The sequence below is a fragment of the Lepidochelys kempii genome, chromosome 2, assembly GCF_965140265.1.
Source record: "Lepidochelys kempii isolate rLepKem1 chromosome 2, rLepKem1.hap2, whole genome shotgun sequence".
Lineage (NCBI taxonomy): Eukaryota > Metazoa > Chordata > Testudines > Cheloniidae > Lepidochelys > Lepidochelys kempii.
Window position 1 is genome coordinate 228977593 of NC_133257.1, and position 21351 is coordinate 228998943.

At 40.3% G+C, this 21351-nt stretch overlaps 1 protein-coding gene across 2 annotated transcripts in view; it reads right to left on the reverse strand.

Annotated features, from left to right (window-relative positions):
• Positions 1–21351, reverse strand: part of MINDY3 (MINDY lysine 48 deubiquitinase 3) — a 100160-nt gene that overhangs the window by 55345 nt on the left and 23464 nt on the right. For both annotated transcript variants that reach the window (XM_073334111.1, XM_073334110.1), the window contains 4 exons: positions 19369–19442; positions 18759–18838; positions 7764–7834; positions 5273–5353 (listed from right to left, as the gene is read on the reverse strand). In XM_073334111.1, coding sequence (XP_073190212.1) covers positions 5273–5353; positions 7764–7834; positions 18759–18838; positions 19369–19442 — 306 coding nt within the window. The remainder of the gene's footprint in view (positions 1–5272; positions 5354–7763; positions 7835–18758; positions 18839–19368; positions 19443–21351) is intronic.

Consider the following 21351-nt stretch of genomic DNA (forward strand, 5'->3'; position numbering starts at 1 on the left):
TAGTCTCTGACTATTCAATAATATATCTTTTACTTCCTCAGAACAGGCCCTCTTGACCCCAGTCAGCCATGGAGAAACCAGGCCTTGAAGTGGAGTACTCCAAGGCTGGAGTGACAGACAGGTCCTGCATCTTGTGATAAGGTGAGGTACTAAGGGAAGGGTTCAAGGCAGTTTTGGTAGGTATGAGAACCATGTTTGTCTGGGCCATGTGGGCGCAATGAGAATGACCCTAGACTTGTCCTGCCTCATCTTGTGAATGACTCTGCTTAGGAGCGGAGTTGGAGGAAATGGATACATCAGTGGCGCCTCCCATTTTATGAGGAGAGCGTCGCCTAAGTGTCCCAAGCCTGCTCTGGAGCAATATTGTGGGCGTCTGACATTCTGAGCTGTTGCAAATAGATCTATGATGGGGGAATTCCCATAGTATGAATATAGATTTGAAAATTCCAGGATCCATCTTCCATTTTTGGGTTTGTGAAAAATCCCTGCTTAGTAGATCCACTGTTGAATTCTGACATCCCGGCAGATAGGATGCTGATATCTTTATGTTGTTGGTGATGCACCAATTCCAAAGGGGAATTGCCTCCATACATATGGAGTATCATCGTGCTCCCCCTTGGCAGTTTATATAAAATTTGCCTGCTATATTGTCTATGAGGATCTTGATGGCGCTGTTCTTGATTAGAGGGAGAAAGTAGTTGCATGCATTTCGGACTGCCCTTAGCTCCAGTAAGTTTATGTGCAGGTTGGACTACGCTGGGGACCAGCGGCTTTGGATCGTATCGTTGAGCCCAAAAGAAAGCTATCTCCTACTGAAAAATCTGCTCCAGTACAACTTTTTTGTAGCCTTTCTATGAGTAGGCTCCTTGACAGCTGTTGTTGGAGGAGAGCCCATGTCAGAGGCTGCTGCTGCTGACAACTGTTGACCAGGGGGTGGCCTGGACTTGGGGTTGGAAGCTGGCCTGAGAGATTTCTCCATCTCTGGTTGAAGATCCCTGGTTTTTCTTGTCCTGGCTGTCAGCTTTCTGCAGTGTGGGCACTTTTGAGTAAAGTGTGTCTCGCTGAGGCAGCAGACACACTGAGCATGGCTGTCAGAAACTGGTATGGAGAGTCTGCAAGTCAGGCATGCCTGAGAGTGTTGGTTTCTTAGAGGAAAAAACAGGGGTAAACCCTGTTTGAGGCTAAAGCTGTATGCCTGCCAGAGAAACAGGGGAGGTAGAAGGAAAAAAATATATATATTTTTTATTAAATTAAACAAATTAGAGTAGGGCAAGTGGATAGGGAAGCTAACTACAACTAAGCTAACACTATCACTATGAATTATCTACTATAAAAATTATCTGAAGTAAGAGAGGGTGCTGCTGATCGCTCTGACTCAAGCCAAAAGGTGGTAGAGAAGGAACTGGGGGACGGTTAGTTGTGCACTGCTATGTAACCACTTGGTGCAGCACAAGACAGTTACGGCGTGTGCGTGGCCCAACTGGGCACGGCTACCACAAATCTCTGATTACAAGCACAGGGTGTCAAGACACCTAAAGTGGAACACCCACAGGGACACTCCTGAAAGGAGAAAGTATGGTAACAGGCCACCCTGGCTTAACCAAGAGATTTTCAATCACCTGAAACTCGAAAAAAGTGTCATACAAGAAGTGAAAATTAGGCCAAATGACAAAGGATGAATATAAAAAACACCATAAGCATACAGGGACAAAATCAGAAAGGCCAAGGCACAAAATGAGATTAAAATAGCTAGGGACATAATGGCTAACAAGAAAGCATTTTACAAATACAAGGGAAGCAAGAGGAAGACAAGGGACATGGTAAGCCCATTACTCAATGAGGAAGAAAAAACAGAAAACGCAGCAATGCCCAAAGTGTTAAATGCCTTTGGTTGCAGTTTTCACCAGAAAAGTTAGCAGTGATCAGACAACTAACAGAAGAACAGTGTAAAATGGGTAGAATCTGAAGCTCAAATAGGAAAACAACATGTTAAGAATTACTCAGACAAGTTAGATGTCTTCAAGTCAGCAGGGCCTGAAGGAACTGACTGAAGAGATCTCTGAGCCATTAGCAATCATCTTTGAGAACTTGTGGAGGATGGGAGAGATACCTGAGGAAAGGTACTGGAAAAGGGCAAATATAGTATCTATAAGAAGGGAAATAAGGACAACCGAGGGAATTATAGACCAGCTAGCTTAACTTCAGTACCCAGGAAGATAATGGAGCAAATAATCAAAAGATCAATTTGCAAGCACCTAGAAGACAATAAGGTGATAGGCAACAGTCAACATGGATTTGTCAAGACGAATCATGTGAAACCAACAGACTCTTCTTTGACAGGGAAACAAGCCTTGTGGATAGGGGAAGGAGCAGAGGTCATATATCTCGACTTTAGTAAGGCTTTGGATACTTTTTCACATGGCCTTCTCATAAACTAGAGAAATATAGCAGACAAACCTACTATAAGTTGGGTGTACAACTGCCTGGAAAGCCACACTCAAAGTAGTTATCAATGGCTCATAATTGAGCTGGAAGGGTATAGTGAGTGAGATCCAACAGGTATCTATCCTGAGTTTGGTTCTATTCAATATCTTCATAAATTATTTGGATAATGGCCTGGAGAGTACACTTCAAGTCAGTGTGAGATACCAAACTGGGAGAAGATGCAAGCACTCTGGAGGCCAGGATTAAAATTCAAAATGATCTTGACAAACTGGAGAAATGGTCTGAATTACACAAGATAAAATTCAGTAAGGAGAAATGCAAAGTATTACACTTAGGAAAGAATAATCAATGCACCAATACAAAATGGGAAAGGACTACTTTGGAGGGAGTACTGCAGAACAGGCTTTACAGAAGAGTGTTACAGCAGATCACAAACTAAATATGGGTCAACGATGTAATACTGTTACATTCCAGAATGATGTTTTCTTTTTTGTATTAGCAGGAGTGTTTGAGCAAGACACCAGAAGTAATTCTTCCATTCTACTCAGCTCTGATAACGCCCTCAGCTAGAGTACTATGTCCGGTTCTGGGCACCACACTTCAGGAAAGATGCGAAAATTGGAGAAAATCCAGAGAAGAGCAACAAAAATGATTAAAGGTCTAGAAACTATGAGGGAAGATTGAAAAATTGGGTTTGGAGACGAGAAAATGGGGGCAGGACAAGTAGTCATGGGCTTAAATTGCTGCATGGGAGATTTAGATTAGACATTAGGAAAAACTTCTTAACTACAAGGGTAGTTAAGCACTGAAACATTACCTAGAGAGGTTGTAGAATCTCTATCATTGGAGGTTTTTAAGAACAGGTTAGACCAGTGGTTCCCAAACTTGTTCCATCGCTTGTGCAGGGAAAGCCCCGGCGGGCTGGGCCAGACCAGTTTGTTTACCTGCCGTATCCGCAGGTTCGGCCAAACATGGCTCCCAGTGGCCACGGTTTGCTGCTCTAGGCCAATGGGAGCTGCTGGAAGCAGCGCGGGCCGAGGGACCTACTGGCCGCCACTTCCAGCAGCTCCCATTGACCTGGGGCAGCGAACCACGGCCACTAGGAGCAGCGATCGGCCGAACCTGCGGACACGGCAGGTAAACAAACCGGCCCGGCCCGCCAGGGGCTTTCCCAGCGCAAGCGGCGGAACAAGTTTGGGAACCACCGGGTTAGACAAACACCTTTCAGGGATGGTCTAGATCAGTGGTTCTCAAACTGTGGGTTGCAACCCCATTTTAATGGGGTTGCCAGGGCTAGTTTAGACTTCCAGGGGCTCGGGGCCAAAGCCGGAGCCCCACTGCCCAGGGCCATGGGGCTCAGGTTACAGGGCCCCTGGCTGAAGATTTTGGGCTTTGGCTTTGACGCCTTCTCCACCTGGGACAGTGGGTCTCAGGCTTTGGCTCTGTCTCGCCCCCACCCGGGGCAGTGGGACTCAGGGTGGGCTCAGGCTTCAGTCCTCCCTCCTGGGGTCATGTAATAATTTTTTGTTGTCAGAAGGGGGTCGCAGTGAAATGAAGTTTGAGAACCCCTGGTCTAGATAATACTTAGTTCTGCCTCAGTGCAGGGGACTGGAGTAGATGACCTACTGAGGTCCCTTCCAGTCCTGTTTTTATTATTCTAATTTAGGAAAATTTATGGCATTTTAACAGAAGTAGTACTTTTCTGAATGCCCAACAACATGAGACTCCTCATACAAGCAAAGAGTCCCTGTTTCTACGCTCACAAAAATCACTTGTGTAATGACAAGTGAGGGTCAAATAGGGAGCAGATAAAGAGGGAGACCAAAGGCAAAATGGCAAAAAGATCATTTAACTGGTTAGAATGGCATTTCTACATATCTTGATAAACCAGCTTCTTATTTATTGACAAGTTAGCTATTCTGCCCTTCATTTCATGCAGGCTTCATATCACAATTGAGTTTTTAGGAGGATTTGAACACAAAGATTGAACAGAGAGCAGGCAGAAGTCTCCCGGAAACTATAATACAGAGACCATTTTTAATAGCTAAAGAATTCCGCACTTAAACTTTGCCCTTTGTTTCAGAATTACGATCTAAAAGAAGACTTCACTGTAAAATGTTGAATTAGGAATGGGCAAAACTGCAAAAAAGCTTTCCACAAATTAAAAGCCATTTCCTAAAATCAAAGATTCACTTATGCAGAAAGCATTTTTTCAGAGAAGGAGGTAAAAAGTTAAACTTACAAGGGACAATGTCTCCACCACAACTATGGAAACACAACGTGTCAAGAGAAAATTCAACATACGATTTACGAGTTCATTAGGAACGGTTAACTCAAATGTTTTATACTTTAAGTGTAATGGTTTGTAGTTAAAACTTAAATCCTAAAAGTTAAAGTGTTTCCTGATGTACTAATTCTAAACATTTAGTATGTATCCTTGAGCTTACAGTACAGATTTCTGTAGCTCATATGGTTTAAAAATGGGTAAAAGCATTCTCAAACAGATGGAGTTGCAAAAAGACCCCATACATTTTATTCAAACAAACAATCCTTCCCACAACAGCAGCAATTTAAGATCTCAGACGTAACATCTATAGTACTGAAAAGCCTAAAATATATTAGTAGCTGAAACAACCTCTTTTTTTAAAATGCAAGCTTAAGCTTAAAGACACTTTAAAGATATCACTGAAACTGTTAAACTTATTTTAAATGTTCAATGATTCAGTTTTTGTATTAAAGGCAGCTGAAAATCACACTGTAGCAAGATCTGAACTTGTATGGTATTTATCTGCCTGGAGTTGTATAACAAAAAACAAAGCGATCATACCTTGGCAAAAAAGACCGTGAGATGTGTTTCACTGCCAAGTATCCAAATAGGGAACTTTGGAGATTTCAAGTAGGAGCCAACCTAGAAGAGATGCAGTAAAAACAAATAAACTAGCTTACAGCTATAGTGAAGCCCCAATACCCTCCCCCACCCCCAAAATTTGTAATATTAAAAATTAATATTCAGTCACAATTTGAAGGTAGTATTTAAAAACTTTACTAAATCTGTTTTTGATTACCATATCCCCTATTTAATAATTGGTGATCTGCGATTTAGCCATGTAAATCCAACCATCAGCGGAAACTAAATGGCACTAGGCCCAATACTGTGAAGTGCCAAGTGCCTTCAATCACCACCAAAGTCAAGAGCTGGTGGTATACTGTAACTCTGAGGCCTAAGTCACTGTTTATGCTTGTAGGAAAAAGAGGGAGGAGGGATTTGGGGGTTAAAGCAACTGAATAGAGCGCCTTACAACATGAATGCTGTTTATTTATATTGAAAAGATCCTATTTAGCAGGACTATTTTTTTTATTTATTTTTTTTAAAAAAGCTACAATTACCAACTTGTTTGGAAAAAGGTGGATTAAATGACAAGAAAGGGTTAGGTGTTTAATTTGATTAATGCAAAAGTAGTTTGTTTGTAGACATCATAAGTCTACATTTTAGGTGGCATATTTAATAAGTTTTTAAACCTTGTCCCCTGAAAGAACGTGTCACATATCACATAATTTGGCCCAATTTAATAGATGTGGCAGTTTCACCTCCAGAGATTGTACTGCTCAAACACCCTACTCCAAACTGTCCAGGAAAAAGTAGTATCGGATACTCAGGATGTTAAAACTCCTCTGTGTAATTTGGAAAACAATATAGCTGCTACTGGCACATCGGGAGATTTCAATAAGGGAAAGTGTCAGTCGGAGAAGGCAGCAATATCTCATCTTACAATCTTCGAGCCTAATCCTTCACATGTTCATGCAAGTAACTGTACTCTTGTGTTTGTTTGTATATTCAGGCCCTTAAGGTAGAAGTCCATTTGGTTTATGCACTGGGCTATGGATCCTGTGATTATAAATTCATTTATGTTACCTGACAAAAAACAAAACAGATCAATCAGGTGCATTTCTTCATCCTCATTAAGCCAACCTAACATAACGGTCCCTCACTTCAGAAGTGAAAGCTCTCCGTACAAAGCCAAGGGGGTATTAATGAGTTTAAGGCATCATACCACCACATGCAATATGTGGGGTGCAGTTATGCTTACCTTAGTCTACCACTGCATCTTTTTAATCTATTTTTATTTGAGTGATTAAACTTTGAAGAGACGTTCATGGTTTGTAGTCAATATTCTTTTAAATATATGCAAATTCTACATAATCCTCTATACAGCATTAATCAAAACAAAAGGATTCAATGTAGTATGAAAACACGCCAGCCTTTGACAAATGTTACCATAATAAGAGTGCATGCTAAATAGACAGAAAACATTAACAAAGCATCCAAAATATTACAAGTGTAGTGAAAAGCATACTAATGCCCCTTAAATAAAATCTTAGTGTTGAAGACTTCTATTCTGCATCACCACATATCAAAACAGCCAGAGTTTGCATTTAAGTAGATTTTGATATACGCAGTGACGCAAACATGAAGTAAGTATCCAGCCCTTTGATGTCAATATTTTGGCATAAAGACATAGTAAGTAAATATCCAAGTAATTAAAAAAAAAAATCTAGAAGTCACAGCATAGACTGGAACAAGAAATTTACCATACACAAAGTCATAAGTCACCTTGGATTTAACTTTAAATATAAAACAGTGCCAGCTTCTACTTAAATTAAATTTGCTGCAAAGCAAATTTCTAAAAAAGCAAATCTAAGAGCTTTCTACCAATGCACGAATAATGAACCACTCCAGTGTAGCTTTAAAATAAATCACTACTAAAAATGCTACACCTGACAAAGTTACACATTTTAGCTATTACATTTTTGTCTTTACTTTCCATATGACTGAAGGTATGGATTTTTTTTAATTTAACAAATGGGGTAGCTAGTATCTACTTTTTTATTTTTTTAATTCTGGTACAAACTAAAGCATTCAAGACTTCATAAAATGCATGGTATTTTTGAGCAAGGTTGGAATCTCACATTTAAACATTCTTTTGGCTGAGAAAAGGGCAAAACATACATAAATTAGTTATTCTATTAATGGAGAATAAACTATTCATTCTTAATGTTTACTCATCACAAGACATGTATTTAACGCTCTCTTTATTGTTAGACATGTATTTTATTACAGACTTTTAGCCTTGGTTTCATTTTGAGGCTAGAAATACTACAAACCTAATAACTCTTAGACTGTACTCTTCAACAGTTTAGGATGAAGTGCCTACATGCAATATTTTCAGAAGAGGATGATGCCTTAGTGGAATACTGCTAAGGAGCAACTCGCACGAGAAATATCATTTTAAAAATTATGGGGGAAAAAGGCAGCTTACCTTACAGTATCTTAGAGATTCCATTAATGTCAAAAAACCTACAGTTGCCTGCTTACGTATACCAAGTAATTCTGTTTAAAAACAAAAACATTTTATTGGATAAATTTTCTATTTTTTAAAAAATGATGTGGCATAAGATACCTTATTTTACAAAGACATACAACTTAAACAAGCGTTGAAAAAGCAATGAGGTCAGGTCAACTGGAAGCTTTAAAAAAAAAAAAAAATTCCAGGATGACTTTAGCCAAATTCCAAATTGTTTATTCCATAAATGAATACAAGTAAAATGAATAATTCATTTTACTAGAAGTCTGCTATTGACAGTCCTTTTAAAAAAATGTTTAGATTTACAACGCTAAAGCAAATTCTTGTGAAGTATTCTAGTATGCTTTAGAAAAAGAAAAAAAACCCCTACATCCTGAAACTGCCATTTTAGAAAATGAAACGAGCAAAACTTTCCATACTTTTCTTTAATCATATTGACACTGTGGACAATGCAAAATCAACTGGTTTTGAAATGTTTTATTAATAAATGTCTATTTCTCATCATTTCATTTTTCTCTGGAGAACTTCACTGCGAGCAACCACCAGTACCAGCACTCAAGTATCAGCACTACTTCAGCTGATTAGTACCATTTTTAAAGAAAGCCTCACAATAAGAATGAAAAATACTTTGAAGCCGATGAATCTTTGAAAAGTATAATCTACGTAGAACTAAAACTTGGACTTCAGCATCTTTAGAAATGTAGTTCAACTCTGAAAAGGACTAAAAATGGCTCTGGACTCCCATGTTTATTGTCTCAATGAACCACACTACATGTGCAAAATTTACAAATAGGAAACTATTTGCCTGAGTTGGACATTCTCTTGGATCTGAAAGTCAAGCGGAGTTCTTTTCTACTCACTAACTACCAGTTATAAATATTCTGCAGCCAAAAATACAGCATCCTTAGGTTTACACAGGTCTATCTGATTAAAATTTAGTAGACAAATTTATTGATCAAAAGGAGTAGAATCCAGCTTTCACTCTAAAATGAACAAAAGCAATAAACATTTGTGACACTAAAGCAAGCATACGTCTGAACATACAGTGAGCAGATCTCTTTGGTAAAGTCTTTAAGGTAACATCTACACAGAAAACAAACAGCCGCAGCTGAACTGATTCAGCTGGCTTGGGCTCGGGAGGCTCAGGCTGCAAGGCTCTAAAATTGTGGTGTATGCATTTGGGGTCAGGTTGGAGCCTAAACTCTGGAACCCTGCAAGGGGAGAGGGTCTCAAAGCCCAGGCTCCCGTCTAGCCCATACATCTGCACTACAATTTTACAGCCCCACAAGGCTGAGTCAGCGGCCAGTTTTTAACTGCTGTGTAGACATTTATCCAAAGTCACTTTTCAGAGAATTACACTGAAGCTACTTTGATTTTGGGAAACTGTAGCTCTTAAATATATATTTGTTAGTAATAGTAACTCATGATTACAAACTGATGCATTTACCTACGGGCCAAGTTCTGGGATAACACTGGGAAATATTCTGAATGAAAAAAAAGTTCATTTTCTCTCTCATGTTTCAATTAGACTCAATCCTGCATTTTGTGACAGCACTGTATGCTCTCTTATTTACTTGGGACAGCATGTGCAATGCATTTTCAAGAACTTGAATTCAACACCTGTGCAGTAAATTTACTACAGGAATTGCATGAAAGAAGTTAGTTTTTCCATGCATTTCCTTTATCTATCCATTCCAATAAGTCAAAAAGAAGATATTGGGTAAGTTTGGCATGATGTGTGTTTCATTTATATAATCTGGTTATTATGCATGATCTCCCTTTCCCAATGTTGCCCACAGACAGACTTCTTTGCTCCGAGCTGCCCAAGAAATGTATTCTGAAGATTCTACACCTTGTAGAATCAAAAGCTCATCACTAAAGGATCTTCCTGATTAACCTTTATTTTGGAGGTACCTTTGGACCACAGGCTGTTAAAATTCTTTCCAGGCTGTCATTCAGCCAGACAGGAAAGAAGTTGCTCATGCATTGGTACATTTTGGAGTTCAGACAACATACTTCTTCACTTACAGCCTCATTGCTATATATGGCAATATACTGAGCAGAATCACACTTTCCTTGGGAAGAAGGTAAAGTGGCAAGTCCAATTCACAATCTAATAGAAGGTGTGTAGCCTCTGTTTAGAGCTAGAGCGCTTCCATCAAGTAATTTTAGCTTAATTAGACCTTAAAACAAACAGAGGTGAATATCTAGCCTATCAAAAGGTCATATCAATATAGTAATCCCAGTTAATACCATGTATCAAATTCCCTTTGTGAAAAAAAATCTAATTTACACTGAGATCAGTCTTAAAACAGTCCATCAGATGAGGGCTTTTTCAAATGCAATATAGTATAGTATCTTGCTTCTCTACTAGTGAGTGATTAAGGGTAACTACATTTTTCAGGCAGAGATTCTTTCCCTTCCAGCTTCAATATAGTATCTAAAGAAGCTGATTTTATAAAGTGAATGTCTGAAACCAGCATTGAGTGAAAGGTCCAGTGCAGGACAGAGAACTGCCTATTATTTTGAGACATTATGTCAGACAGGAAACAGAAGAGATCCTGTGATAGTTGAGGGCTTTCTCATAACCTGCTATGCTGTCTGGGGCTTCTTGTCAGAAAATTAGTCCTTTTCTAAAAGAATTTTTGCAATTACTTTATTGGGTAACTAGTTTTTAGTGCCTTTATATAAGAGCACTTTTTTCTGGCCTTTACTGTATTATACCTAGTGATACTACTTCAAGCTTAATGTAACTTAAATGCCACCTTGTGTTGATATGAAATAATGCAGAAATTCTGACATTACACAGATTGTTTTTGACAAGGCACAAAATTGTATATATGAATAAAATGTATTCTCTGTTTAGAGCTGTTTCATTCAGATGAAAAAGAAGGTTACCCACCTTGTGCGCTAACTGAGGTTCTTCAAGATGTGTCCCCTTGTGGGTGCTCCACTTTAGGTGTTGGTGCGTCCTGGCACTGCTGATTGGAGACTTTTGGTAGCAGTGCCTGGTCGGGACGTGCATGCGCAGTAGCCGCCTTGTGGTACCATTGGCGCTCATGCATCCCGACCCCCTCAATTCCTTCTCTATCACGAAGCTCATATAGCGAATGCCATAGAGGGGAGGAGGGTGGATAGTGGAGCACTCACAGGAACACACATCTTGAAGAATCTCAGTTACTGCACAAGGTGAGTAAGCTTCTCTTCTTAGAGTGCTGTCCCTGTGGGTGCTCCACTTTAGGTGACTGTAGAACAGTACCCAGTTATGGAAAGTTGGGTTCCGGAGTACGTTGCACAGTTGATGATAATACCATAAGGCTGAGTATTGCATCATTCTCAGAGCTTTTTGTTATTGCACAGTTGTTTGTGAACATGTATATTGAAGCCCAAGTGGCAGCCTGGCATATTTCTTTGATTGGGACATTATGTAGAAAAGCAGACGAAGTAGAAACTGCTCTTGTTGAATGGGCTCTGATCCCCTGTTGGGTGTTCTATCTTTTGTTGCTGATAACACAGGTGGATGTAAGTCAAAATCCATTTTGATAGTCTGTTTCGAAATGGCAATGCCTTTCGTTCATCCAGTTGTGGTGGCGATGAAGAGTCTCAGTGACTTACGGAAAGGTTTTGTTCTCTCTAGGTAGAATGCTAGTGTCTTCTAACATCTAGTGTGTGGAGAACAGATTCCTGGGTAGACCCATGTGGCTTTAGGCAGAACGCAGAGAGATGTGTAAGTTGACTGATATGGAATGACGAGGGTACCTTTGGTACTAATTTAGGGTGTGGTTGCATAGTCACTTTAAAGACAAAGAATATAGTGTAAGGCAGATGGGCCATGAGGGTCCCGATCACACCCACTCTATGTGCTGAGGTGATCGTAATTAGGAATGCTACCTTCATTGATAGGTGTAGTAGTGAACAGGTAGCAAGGGGTTAGAAGGTGGCTCTGGTTAGTCCTCTGAGGACTGAGTCTAGATCCCATGCTGTTGTAGGGTTGCAGACTTCAGGGTACATGTTCTGAATTCCTGCAAGAAAGCGCTTTGTAATTGGATGCATGAAGGCTGTGGAAACAGTCATTCTTATGGCAGAAGGTGGTTATGGCTGCGAGGTGTACCTTGAGTGAACTAATGGACAGCCCTGAGTGTTTCAAGTATAGCAAGTACTCCAGGATCTCATGGATTGGTGTTGTAAGTGCAGGTATGTGTTTGTCATGACACCACCAAGTGAACCTCTTCCATTTATGCAGGTAAGTAGTGCGTGTGGTGATTTTCCTGCTGTTTAGGAATACATTTTTAACCTCTTCTGAACAGGCTAGTTTGTTGCATTGGAGCCATCAAAGAGCTAGGCCATCAGGTGGAGTTTTGGTAGATTCAGATGAAAGATTAGACCCTCGTCCTGAGACAGGAGATCCCGTTGAATGGGAAAATTGTACGGTGGGCACCATGTTAGGTGGTTCAGGTGTGGGAACCATGTTGGGGCAATCAGTATGATCCTGGCTCCATTGGTCTGTATCTTGGGTATTACTTTGGATAATAGCTGGATTGGTGGGAATGCATACAGAAGGGAAGCATTCCATTGGATGAGGAAGGCATCTTCTAGAGAGTGTGTGGTCCTAGTCCTGCTCGTGAGCAAAAGCTTCGGCATTTGCCGTTTGTGTTGTTGCAAACAGGTCTATGACTGGTAGTCCCCACTGTGGGACACGTGGAATGTGTGTTGTGCTACTTTGTTGTTCAGCTCCCATTCGTATTCCTGGGAAAACAGTCTGCTCAATGTGTCTGCCATCGTGTTCTGTTGTTCTGGGAGGCAAGACACAGCAATAGTAATATTGTGGGTAAGGCACTAGTTCCATAGTTTCATGGCTTCTGTGCATAGGGAATGAGAATGCGCTCCTCCCAGTCTGCTTATGTAGAACATAAAAGGCTATGTTGTCTGTTATTATTCTTACCAATTTGTTTCTCATCATCGGTAGGAAATGTTTGCATACATTTTGAACTGCTCGTAGTTCAAGTAGACTGATGTGTAATATTGACTCGGGAGACCATTTCCCTTGGATTTTGTGGGGGTTGTAGTGTGCACCCCATCCTATCAGTGAGGACTCTGTGGTGATTAGGATGGATGCAGGGACTTGTTGGACAATTGCTCAGGATTGTCCACCCTTGTAGGGACTGTGTGACTTTCAGGGGTAGCGATAGGATTTTGTTTAGGTTATATCTGCCTGGTATGTATACCATGCTTAGCCACCCCTGGAGAGATACATGACTACACATGCGCTGTCTGACTACAAAAGTAGAGGCAACCATGTGTCATAATAGTTGCAGGCAGATGTGTGCAGAGATCGTCTAACTGCTTGTGATCATAGATATGAGACGGGTCATTGTGTAAAATCTGGACGTTGGTAGGGAAGCTTTTTCTTGTATTGAGTATGTAAGCTCCAATGAATTCTAGAAGTTGCACCGGAAGTAGCGTCAATTTCTTCTCATTTATCTGTAGGCCAAGAGTATGGAAGAGCATTATAGTTCTCTGTGTAAAGTTAGTTGCTTCTGTTCGAGTGCAACCCTTTAACAGGCAGTCATCCAAGCATGGGAATATCACAATTCCCTGTCTGCATAAGTATACTGCTACTACTGCCAGGGTCAAATGGGAGATCCTTTACTTCGGTTTGCAGTTCCCATGGGATTCCTGAGGCTTGTAGCCAGGAGGCTCTCCTCATGACTATGGCAGTAGCTGTTGTATGGGTTGCTGTGTGTGCTGTATCAAGGGAAGCTTGTAGTGCTGTTCGGGCTGCTAGTTGTCCCTCTGTCAAGAGGGCTTGGAACTGCTTCTTTCTTTTCCTCCGGAATATTTGGTAGGAACTCGTTGAGTTTCTGGCAGCTGACGTGGTTGTACTTCACCAATAGGGTGGTACAGTTTGCCGTGCAGAGTCTTACAGACGAGTATACTTTTTGGCCAAAAAGATCTAATCTCTTGGCGTCTTTGTCTTGAGGTGTGTTCTTAAATTTATCCCCCTGATTTATGGCGTCCACCACCAATTAATTTGGTTGTGGGTAGGAGAATAAAAAGTCCATGCCTTTGTTGAGGACATAATATTTTCTGTCAGTTATTTTGTTCATAGGTGGTATGGTGGCTGGCGTTTGCCATATCGTTTCCGCGGGTTCCATCAATGCGTCATTCACCAGTACTGCTATTTTTGTTGTGAATGCTGGATGTAGAATCTTTAATAGTTGGTGTTGATTTTCAGTTACCTCTTCGTGTGTGATGTTTTGGGTCTGTGCCACCCTTCTAAACAATTCTTGGAATTGTTTTGAGTCATCTGCTACTGTGGGTGGGGGGAAGGGAGGGAGCAGGGGAAAGAGACTCATCTAGTGATGAAGAGGAGTTATGTTCTGATGAGAGGTCCTGTGTGGTGTCTTCCAACTCCTTTATTGTGTCCTCAGGTGCCTCCGAGGGTTCTGTGGCCATCTCCGTAGGGGGTCGTATCTGCTTTCTTTTAGATGTGTGAATTCTTTGTAACTGTGATCTGTATGCCGACCATGGGTCCCAGTGTGCCCATTGCATCGGGAATGGAAAGGGTGGGCACATCCATTGGTTAGCCAGTCATGGGGGTATGTCTCTGTGAGGATGGTCCCTGGTACCTGTGTGGGATGGCTGGGGTTCAGTACCAGAAGGGGAAGAGTGTCCGCAGTAAAATACTCCCTCCTCCATGTCGTCCTCATTGCTTGAGAAGTGTGGCACGGACATCGAGTCCTGGTTTTTCGATGTCAGCAGCATTGGGGAGCCATTGGTGCAGAGAATCAGAGATCCTGGTGTGGAGGTCATCGGCATGTGTGGAGCAGAGGTCGTCGGTGCCGAGTAGATACGTTTAGGCACCTGCATCGGTGCCGCTCTCTAGTGAGGGGCTTTGGTCAGTGCAGATGTTGGCAGTTTACGTCTTGGGGGTGGCATTGTCTTTTTCAGTTCTGTGGGCACCATGTCCTTCCTGGGAGTGGCAGGTGCCGTGGAGGAGGAGGCTGTCTTATGCCTGCCACTCGACTCCTTGCCTTTACCATTCATACTCCCGGTGCAGGCGGTGCCAGAGGTGCCCGGAGCATTGAACATGATCACCCTGCTGGCCATCGGCACTGAGGGTAGTGATCTCGCTGGAGACCATTTTCTGTTTAACAGTTATCTCTACATTGGTGATGCTTCTCTTTTCCTCTATTTTTTTGGAGGAAAGGGTACTTGCTCTATCCAGGGAGGAGGTGCCTGGAGAGTACCTTCCTGGGGGCTTTCTAGCATCCGATGGAGAAGTAAGGGATTTTTCTGTCAGGATAATTTTTAGTCTTAAGATCCCTGTCTCTCCTTGCTCTGGCTTTGAGGTTGTTGCAGTGGGCGCATTTGTGGGGAATGTGCGCTTCCCCTAAGCAACGGACGCACTGCGAGTGGCTGGCTGAGACAGGCATCGCATCCTTGCAAAAAGTGCATCTTTTGAATCCAGGAGAGCCTGGCACTATCTTTATCTAATTTTCTAATTAAACAGAAATAAAGGAGAGGGATCTCTCAAGAGGTTTTTTTTTTGGAAGTCGAAATAGTTTTAAACTGAAGTTCAAGACTATTTCTACACTGACTATAACCAACTAAACTCTAATTGCTATCTAAATTGTTTTATTTCAGTCGTTTTAAGACACCGCTGTTGGAGCTCCGTCTGCAGCCCAGGATGGTTCAGAAGGAACTGAGGGGGTTGGGTCGCACAAGCGCCAATGGTACAAGGAGGCTACTGCGCACATGCATCCCAACCAGGCACTGCTACCAAAAGTCTCCCATCAGTGGTGCCGGGACGCACCAACACCTAAAGTGGAGCACCCACAGGAACAGCACTCGAAGAATTACTACTTTCTATATCACAGCATTTGAGTCAACAAAAAGGAACCAGTATGAAAACTGGTAAAGTCTACCACTAAAATGCTTCATAAAGAAATCAAGCAAGTTAAGATAGTTTATTTTGTAACTACTCTGTGAATCTGAAACTTAGTACTCACAACTGAAAGGCATCTTCCAACTGTGCAGGAATATAGGATGGAAGAGAGAAGAATTGAGGAACAGAGCAAGCGTGGGAAGTAAGCGGATAGGAAGTCAAAGAGGTAAAGTGGAACTGGTTCAAACAATTTTAAAACAAAGGGCAATCTGAACTGGCGAGAGATGGGCAGGAAAACAATTACTTAATATTCCCATATGGCACGTGGATGCTTATGGAATTTCACAAGTCAGTACTGTATACCATCTGCAGAACAGTTTTGAATATTGTTATTTGATCTTTTTCAATAACCAAGCAAAAGCATGAATTTGATTAAAATAACGAATCTCTAGTGTTAAGATTTAGGACCTCCGCCTGTTCCCACTGAAACTAATCAAGATACCAGGTGTCAAAAACAGGTTATCAGAAACCAAATCACAATTATATCAACTATTAAGATATTTATTTTGTCTGATTTTATACACAGTAAATGTGTACAATAAACTAATATTAAACAACATCAGAACACAACCACCTTAGGTTTTTGAATCTTTAAAAGAAGCACACCTTGACAGTATTGCATACAAAAAAAATTTAGGAGCAGTGGATAGCTTTTATTATCCAGGCTCAACGATATGTTAGAACATAAATACAGGAGGCAGAATCAATGGAAGAGTTCAGAAGAGCTGAGCATTAGAAATGCTATGAAGTTTAAGTTTCTCTGATATTTGAGAGGCTGAAGAGACAGATAATCAGTCGACTGGAATAAATTTAACATGTGCATTGTTTGCATCTGCTTCATCTTACATACTTAAGACCTGTGAGTAGATAATTCTGGTACAAGAGACATTATTTCTAGAGATAAAAAAAATGTACTTTGGTCTTGCCTTTAATGTGTACTCTGGGGTTACAAATTTTAAAATATAGTAGTAGCAGTCTGTGGCCAGGCAGCTCCTTTTAAAAATTATACCAAACAACTGAACCGGAGATCATTAAAATGTCTGCAAAACGTAAATGTGCACTTTTATTCAGAAGCTAATGCAAGTATCTAATTTAAACAGTATGTGCTTTCAATATTTAATTTATCATATCTTAGGTAGTCCTTCCACTGATTAATCTCACCACGTGTAGCCCACAGGGCTGGCTTGCCTTTATTATATAAAGATTCCTGTAAGGAATCTACGGGTCTGTATCCTGTAAGACATTAGCTTAAACAAGTTAACATAAGCGTAGTTAAGGAGGCCTGTAACCTTTGGCATAGATAAATGGCCTAATGGTTACCTTCAGATTTTGGGAACTGAGGAAAGCTTGCTCAATGGCAGAAGTTGGAACTTAACAGTAAATGGTAACTGCAAGGAACTTGGAAGTAACAGCTGCAACTCTGCTTCAGCAAGAAGTGATGGGTATGACAATGAGCTAAAATGGTATTAACACATATCAATATATGTTAACCTATAGAATAAGCACACCTTAACACTATGTGGGTAAGGAAGTTAGATTTAGCCATACTGGGTTGGATATTAGCTTAGGCCCTATAACAGAGCAACCCACCATGTGGCATTAGTTCTTTCTTCTAGGCTTTTCTGCTTTTCCCCATTTGAGCCTTCAACTCATTCAGGAACCTGGATCATTGGACTCATTGTCATGCCAGAGACAGGGCTGATCCTTTGTCTCTTACCACCAGGTCCTCAAAGAAGGGTGTGTGTATGCAAATTTAAGAGCTTATGCAAAGAATACCACCACAGATACCCTGATACTGTATTATCTCTACCTTTTTATGTGGCTTGAATCTTTTCCGGCTTTATTCGTTATTTTAATAAAGGTCTCTAAGGTTTTAATTTGCTCTCAGTGTGAATGTCCTTGCCATTCATCCTGAGGCTCCCAACAAGATATTGGACTCACTGGTATTAGTTCTGTGTAGCCTGATTTTGGGAGAAGAACCTTATCACAGTCATATCAATTGTCAATCATCACAATGATTATTAACCTATTAAAAGGGTCAGGCAACAAACACATGCAACCGGTAAATAGAACTGTTGAAATAACCAGTATTCCTCAACTACTGTGCAAATGCATAGGATGTCCAAAAGGCATTGGATATCAGCTATACGTGGAGCACCCTGTCCAGCTCTCTCACTGGTAGCTGCTGCTAGGCAACTGGCTAGTAATCACAGTAGGAAAATACCTATGGAGTCAACTTCAAAAAAAGTCACGTTCGACCATACAAAGTCCTTGTATTTAACTTCTGCAGGCCTTCTACATGAGGAAGCTACCACTTTACGGTTGCCAACCCTGAGGAGACTGACTAAAGAAGAAATGTGATGAGATAGCAGAGGAAGACAGTGAACAGACCAAAGGAGGGGAAAAAAAAGGTGTACTGCAAGAAGGAGAGAGGACAAAGATAGCGAGGTAGAAGGGAAAAGCATAGTTGTTTTCCCAATGCTGTAACTCCGCTTTCTTTACTAAGGCTGTGGAATGTAACCAATCAAAATATGTTTACTACACAATTACAAGCAACTATCCACCCCACATAATCTGAAGAGTTTTGGGATACATGCAAGCACTCCCTTTACTTCCTCCTATACACTTAGGACTTTAGATGATATTTTCTTCCCCAGGAATAGTTGGGTGCAGAGATGTATCATAGAAAATATAATTGAAGAGAGTTAGACAAGTGATTTTTTAAAAAATTATAAAAGGTATAGCCTTTCATCTCTGAGTGCTGTATAAATATTGGCTGATTAAACACCAGCCTCACAAGGATTTTGAGGATTAATCAATACCAGCCTCAAAGATTCTAGGGAGGATTAAATATTACTTTCCCTTGATGCCTACACTGAACCTAAGGACAGTGAAATAGCATCTCACCTAGTGAGCCAGGAACACTGCACAACTCAAGTTTCTAACACTGAACAGTTATGCTGTGTAAAAACAGATAAAATTATAAATTGGAAGTAACTTACTCATTCCTGAGCATTCTCTGTCTCCGTCCCACACATTAGAAACTGCATGCCCCGTCAACAAGAGGTTAATTAAGCTTTGGCTATGTAATGGAAAGATATAGCCTATTAAAAAGTGACATGCAATTTATTTCTGCAAATCTAATTATTCCTGAACAAAGGAGAAAACTCATATCTTAGCAAGCATTTGCTGTCTGAACACTTTGAATTCAGTTTAAATATATATCTCAGTGACACCCAAAACAGTTTAAAACTAACATTTTTAACACAAGATTGCCAATTTATCTCCATCTTAAGAGACTGAATACTTCCTCTGGAAGTTCAGTATTAAAAGGGTTTGTTCCAAATTGCAGCGAACTGTGTGAACAAAGGGGTTCCAAAAATTCAAGTAGAAAGTTACTGCAATAGTTGTTGCTTTTATTTACTGTAGAATAGCAACTGAATTCTTTTCAGACTAATAATGCTCAGCAACTATTTCTAAAAGAATAAGCACTTGTAGAAACACGGGAAAGTGTTAGTCCATTCTACAGAGACCATTGAATAATCTGGCTATTCTGGTGAAATATAAAAAGGTTGCAAACACATCTCACTAAAATGACTATTTATAACTTACCTGCCATGGCCATAAACAGGATCTATCAATGGCTCTGTGGAATCTTCAATTTCATTTTTTATGTTTTCGATACCCTAGAGAAAAAGCAGAAGCCCTCACTGGAGTATTTATAAAAAAATGCTGTTAAGGAATGAAGACAAGCTTAAAGCTAGCAGATATAAAACAAAACAATCAGACAATAAAACATCAAGGTTGACTGCCCTAGCAGCCTCGCAGCAGAGTGGCATACCTGACAGAAGAGACAATAAGGGCTATGTATGCTGATGTTTAAGAGCCAGGGCAAAAGCTCAGGGCCTCCACATGGATTGTGCTGGTGTCTTGGAAGCCCCATGACTCATTCCACAGATTTGAAATTGACCTGGGCTGTCAAGCGATTAAAAAAATTAATTGTAATTAATCACACTGTTAAATAATAATAGAATACCATTTATTTAAATATTTTTGGGTTTCTCTACATTTTCAAAAATATTTATTTCAATTACAAAACAGAATACAAAGTATACAGTGCTTAATTTATTTTTGATTACAAGTATTTGCACTGTAAAGAAAAAGAAATAGGTGAACTGAAAAATACTAATACAAGTACCGTAGTGTAATCTCTTTATCATGAAAGTTGAACCTAGAAATGTAGAATTATGTAAAAAACCCTGCATTCAAAAATAAAACATTGTAAAACTTTAGAGCCTACAAGTCTACTCAGGCCTACTTCTTGTTAAGCCAATGTCTCAGACAAACAAGAGATAATGCTGCCCGGTTCTTGTTTACAATGTTACCTGAAAGTGAGAACAGGCAGTCTCATGGCACTGTTGTAGCTGGTGTCACAAGATATTTACATGCCAGATGAGCTAAAGATTCATATGTCCTTTCATGCCATTCGAGGGAACATGCGTCCATGCTGATGACGGGTTCTGTTTGATAATCCAAAGCAGTGCAGACCAACACACGTTCATTTTCATCCTCTGAGTCAGATGCCACCAGCAGATTTTCTTTTTTGGTGGTTCAGGTTCCGTAGTTTCTGCATCTGAGTGTTGCTCTTTTAAGACTTCTGAAAGCATGCTCCCCACCCCGTCCCTCTCAGATTTTGGAAGGCACTTCAGACTTTTAAACCTTGGGTCAAGTGCCGTAGCTATTTTTAGAAATTTCACATTGGTACCTTCTTTGCGGTTTGTCAAATCTGCAGTGAAAGTGTTCTTAAAATGAACAACATGTGCTGGGACATCATCCAAGACTGCTATAACATGAAATATGGCAGAATGTGGGTAAAACAGAGCAGGGGACATTGAATTCCTTGGGGGGAGAATTATGTCACAAATGTAATTAACATATTTTTTTTAATGAGTGTCATCAGCATGGAAGCGTGTCCTCTGGAATGGTGGCTGAAGCACGAAGATCCATACAAATGTTTACCAGATCTGGCACATAAATACACTGCAATGTCAGCTACAAAAGTGCCATGCAAAATGCCTGTTCTCACTTTCTGGTGACATTGTTAATAAGAAGAGGACAGCATTATCTCCTATAAATGTAAACAAACTTGTTTGTCTTAGCGATTGGCTGAACAAGAAGTAGGACTGAGTGGACTTGTAGGCACTGAGGGTCTACATTGTTTTGTTTTTGAGTGAAGATATGTAACAAAAAAATTCTACATTTGTAAGTTGCGCTTTCACGACAAAGATTGTACTACAGTATTTGTATGAGGTGAATTGAAAACTACTATTTCTTTTATCATTTTTACAGTGCAAATATTTGTAATCAAAAATATATATTTTGATTTCAATTACAACACAGAATACCATATATATGAAAATGTAGAAGAACATCCAAAATATTAAATAAATTTAAATTGGTATTCTATTGTTTAACAGTGCAATTAATACTGCGATTACTCACAATTAATTTTTTGAGTTAAATCGCATGAGTTAACTGCAATTAATGGACAGCCCTAATATTGATACATAGCGAGGACCAAATAAAAGAGGTGGT